The following is a 4,409-nucleotide window of genomic DNA, read 5'->3' as shown; positions in this document are numbered from 1 at the left end:
ACAACCACACCCAATCACAAATGTTCAAACTGATATGCACAGACAACATTCATAACCATATAAACAACAAATCATTTGATATAAACAACAAATCATTTGTTGTAACCATTGTAATGGCCTAATACAAAATAAATTTTTTGTATACGGTCGTCTACATCGGGTAGGAGACAACCTGAAAATCTAAAAGCTAAAATATATGAAAAAAATACATTGGGTAACATGGGTTAAGGGTAAAAATTTCCACCTGTATGGACACGTGTCCAAAAGATAAGCAAGGTTGCACATATCTCCGTGCAACCTCACCTCATCATGACATTTCAGTTTTAATTTACACGTGATTCCTTCCTTTCATCTTCGACTCGTCTTCGACGCCGGAAATCTCTCTCTCTCTCTCTCTCTCTCTCTCTCTCTCTCTCTCTCGTTACCAAAATCACACGATTTTACTTTCTCTCATCATCAATTAATAAATCAATTTCCATTTCTATACACACAAATCTAAATCACACACCCCCACATCGACTTTTCAAAATCTTTCAAACCACCAAATACAGGTGATTCCAAATTTCTAATCCCATTTTGATATAGTAACTGGACTACTGGAGTAGTCGTCGGAGTTTGATTTCCAGATGGGTGGTGTAACATCGTCAATGGCGGCGAAGTTCGCGTTTTTTCCGCCAACTCCGCCGTCGTATAGGGTAGTGGAGGGCGGCGAATCCAAGCTGAAGATGACTGATATCCAGGAGAGAGACAACGTCGATGTTTTGAAGCTGAAGACGAAGAGGGGAACAGAGATTGTAGCTTTGTATGTTAAAAACCCGGCGGCGGCGTTAACGGTACTTTACTCTCACGGCAACGCCGCTGATCTGGGTCAGATGTACGATTTGTTCTGCGAACTCAGTCTTCACCTTCGAGTCAACTTACTGGGGTCAGTTCCATTTCTCATTTTCTCCCAATTTTCTTACCGTATTTAACTCGCATATCGAATCTAGGGTTTTCCTAATCTTTAATTTCCCATTCCCATTACCTATTAAATCGATCTAAATGCTTGATTGAATGTAATCAATCTCAATTCTGCTAATTGGTGAAAACCCATGACTGACACTAACATTCCGATGACCAGGTACGACTACACCGGATACGGGAGGTCCTCCGGCAAGGTAAAAAACCCTAAAACCCAGATCGAGAATTCGCTTAATTGCATAATTGCATAATATCGATATCAATTCATCAATCGTTAAAGTTTTCGTTTTTCTATTCGATCATCTTCATAGCCAACTGAACACAACACCTACGCCGACATAGAAGCTGCATACAGATGTCTCGTAGAAACTTACAATGTTAAAGAAGAAGACGTAATATTATACGGCCAATCTGTCGGCAGTGGGCCCACGTTAGATTTAGCATCAAGGTTATCAAGATTAAGAGCTGTCGTTCTTCACAGCCCAATCTTATCTGGACTTAGAGTCATGTACCCTGTAAAACGAACATATTGGTTTGATATATACAAGGTTAGCACTTAAGATAATTTAGTATTATCATATTTTATCATTAATTTCTCTCCTTATGACTTTTATTTTATCATAATGTAGAATATCGACAAGATAAAATTAGTCCGGTGTCCTGTTTTGGTAATCCATGTAAGTCTTTCATTTACACTCATCTGATATGACATGATATGATATGATATGACAGACTTTATGTATTAGACTGGGATTGAGACTGATGTCAATATAGGGAACTGCGGATGATGTTGTGGATTGTTCACATGGAAAGCAGTTATGGGAGCTTTGTGTAGAGAAATATGAACCTTTATGGGTAAAAGGTGGGAATCATTGTGATTTGGAATTATTCCCCGAGTACATAAGACATCTTAAAAAGTTTATATCCGCGGTTGAAAAGTCAACCCGTTTGAAAATTATATCCGGGTCAACCACGGATCATGGCGACAAGCATCGGGTGAGTACAGATTGTAGAGATAAACCGCGACCAAGCATGGATCGAGTTGACCACTCGAGAACCAGTACAGATAGGAGAGAGAAATCGCGATCGAGTGTTGACCGGAGAGAAAAGTCAAAGAAGGGTGTCGGTGCGGAAAATGTGATGGTTGGTGTTGACCAACCGGAGAAAGCAAGAAACAGTATAGACCGGTGAGGCTATATTTTTCTAGTTTCTTTTTTGTTACTGTATCAGACATATTATTTCTAAATCTTATTTAGAAATAATATGTTTGATACTGTTGTTAGGCAGAGGTAATGATTGTGTGATGATTGTTTGTTATTTATGGTGGCAGGTTTGGAGGAATGATGAGATCAGCTGTTCTGTGCAATATTGATTGTTTCAGGCCGAATGGAGCAACTGGGGTAGGAAAGTCGTAACGGATAAATTGTGAAGGAGAGCAATAGAAATTTATTTACTTGCAGAAATTTAATGGAGTAGTCAGATGATGTATTTATTTATTGGGTTAAACCACATAAATGTTCATGTTTTCTTGTATCTACATCGGTAACGAGGTAACGAGTTTTTTTTTTTTTTTTTTTTTTTTTTTTTTTTTTTTTTTTTTTTTTTTAGATTTTAAGAAGTATTGGGTTTAAATCTTAAAAAGAAACGTTTTCTTTTGGAAAGTATATTTCAAATAGTCTTTTAAGAGTTTTTAACATTTATGATTTATGTCATTTTACATCTTATCCAACAATTTCATACAAACAAAACTTAAGTTTACAGCTGTGTTATTGTAATTACAAAAGATATTTTTCTAACGGGCGAATGTTAAGAATTGGTAATGAAAAGTTTATTAATGGAAAATGCTTTAGAAAGATAATGATTTTTTTTTTCATATTTAGACAAATTTTTATTATTTTTTGTTTTTTTTTATATAATTGACCATTGAATTTGTTAAATATGTTGAAATACTATTATTCTTAATGGTTATATTAGGAGATAATTTTGTTAAATATGTTCAAATACTATTATTCTTAATGGTTATATTAGGAGATAATTATAACATTCGAACACATTTATTAAATTTGATTATCAATTATATATAATTCTTTGTCTTAATATGAATAAATTGAAGAGTTTATTGTGGACGCAGTGTTTCTCTCATAACTCATTCAAACCACTGTTACCAGGGGCGGAACTCGGACAAAAAGGTTAGGGGGCCGTAATCAAAATTTCAAAACAAAACAATATAAACAAATTTATATTGACCATAAATATCACAAACCCTTATTTTTAATTCGACAATTTTTGAACATGTTATATATAATATATAATTAATAGTTGATCTATAAAATGTGTAGAAAAAAAGCTTGAGATCACATTTTAGCAACTAATGACCTATTTGAAATAATTTGACGCCAATATTGTTTATCCTTAACAACAAAAGAATAGCACAAGTAATAATTATAGATTATATCAAAAGAATAACACAAGCCATAATTATAAATAATCAAAATTATTTTTTTTATTGAAACGGCAAATATGATATATTAAAAAAAAAAGCCCGAGACTAGTAAGAAACTAGCCAATTAAATTGAATACAATTACAAATATAGAAATGGAGAAATACTCCAATCAACCCACTTATTCGTCTGTTTACCCACTCTATATTTCAGCTAAACGTACACCATGGATTTAACGTGATCAGCCACTAACAAAAAAATTCACAAAATTACTTTCTTATCGCCTCTAATTAACAAACCTAACAATTGATTTCTTATATATTAATAACAATAACATCATAATAGAAATCATTATGAATATAAAGTATAAATTAAATAACAAAACCTTGACATTAAATTATCACAACTTTTAGTATTAAATCGGTTTCACTGTTTTTATTATGTTTTTTTTAATTATATCAACAAGTATCTAGATTGCATTGGGCATTGTGTTTTGCTTCCCTACTTTTTTTCTATTTTTTTTCCGTTCATCTATATTACCTCGCTAAAACAATGGATAAATATGCAAAGAATTACCAAGTATTAAAAGGGTGAAGCGAACTGGAGAGATGAAGCACCGACAGAGGCATAAAGAGGTTGTACACAGGAAGGGTGTTGAGCACTCAGGCAGGCACCAGTGCAGACGGCATAAAGAGAGCACACCACATGCAGTTTGTTGATCGACGAAGGAGATTACGAGTCCGATAGGGGTTTTATTCTTCGCATGAGATTTGGCACATCTTTTTTCCAGCAACAAACATACTTTTTTGGTGTTTAATTTTTGACAAAACTTCAAAAATGGTCCTTGTGCTTTCCGAAAATATCAAGTTTAGTCCCTAAGTTCAAAAAACCTCACTGATGGTCCCTGTGGTTTCAAAACTTTTAACAAATGGTCCTTTTCGCTAACTCCGTTAGCTTTTGGCCGTTAAGTGAAGGGCATTTCTGTCTTTTCACTACCACAGGGACCAT

At 34.2% G+C, this 4,409-nt stretch overlaps 1 protein-coding gene across 1 annotated transcript; it reads left to right on the top strand.

Annotated features, from left to right (window-relative positions):
* The first annotated feature begins 323 nt into the window (after positions 1-323).
* LOC145093291 (uncharacterized) lies at positions 324-2,531 on the top strand. Its single transcript, XM_079031383.1, has 6 exons — positions 324-925; positions 1,121-1,157; positions 1,272-1,508; positions 1,590-1,637; positions 1,735-2,147; positions 2,291-2,531. The coding sequence occupies exons 1-6, from the start codon at positions 627-629 to the stop codon at positions 2,373-2,375; spliced, it is 1,119 nt and encodes a 372-aa protein (XP_078887509.1). The 5' UTR covers positions 324-626; the 3' UTR covers positions 2,376-2,531.
* Positions 2,532-4,409: the final 1,878 nt, after the last annotated feature.

The sequence above is a fragment of the Lactuca serriola genome, chromosome 3 (assembly GCF_051521515.1).
Source record: "Lactuca serriola cultivar US96UC23 chromosome 3, Lser_US96UC23_V15, whole genome shotgun sequence".
In the NCBI taxonomy this organism is placed as follows: domain Eukaryota; kingdom Viridiplantae; phylum Streptophyta; class Magnoliopsida; order Asterales; family Asteraceae; genus Lactuca; species Lactuca serriola.
Note: the sequence above shows the minus strand (reverse complement) of the source record. Positions and strands in the feature narration are given on the sequence as shown.

Coding starts and splice junctions, on each gene's coding strand:
- LOC145093291 (XM_079031383.1), top strand. CDS start 627: ATGGGTGGTGTAACATCGTCAATGGCGGCGAAGTTCGCGTTTTTTCCG. Junction 926..1,120: donor CTTCGAGTCAACTTACTGGG/GTCAGTTCCATT, acceptor TCCGATGACCAG/GTACGACTACACCGGATACG. Junction 1,638..1,734: donor GTCCTGTTTTGGTAATCCAT/GTAAGTCTTTCA, acceptor ATGTCAATATAG/GGAACTGCGGATGATGTTGT.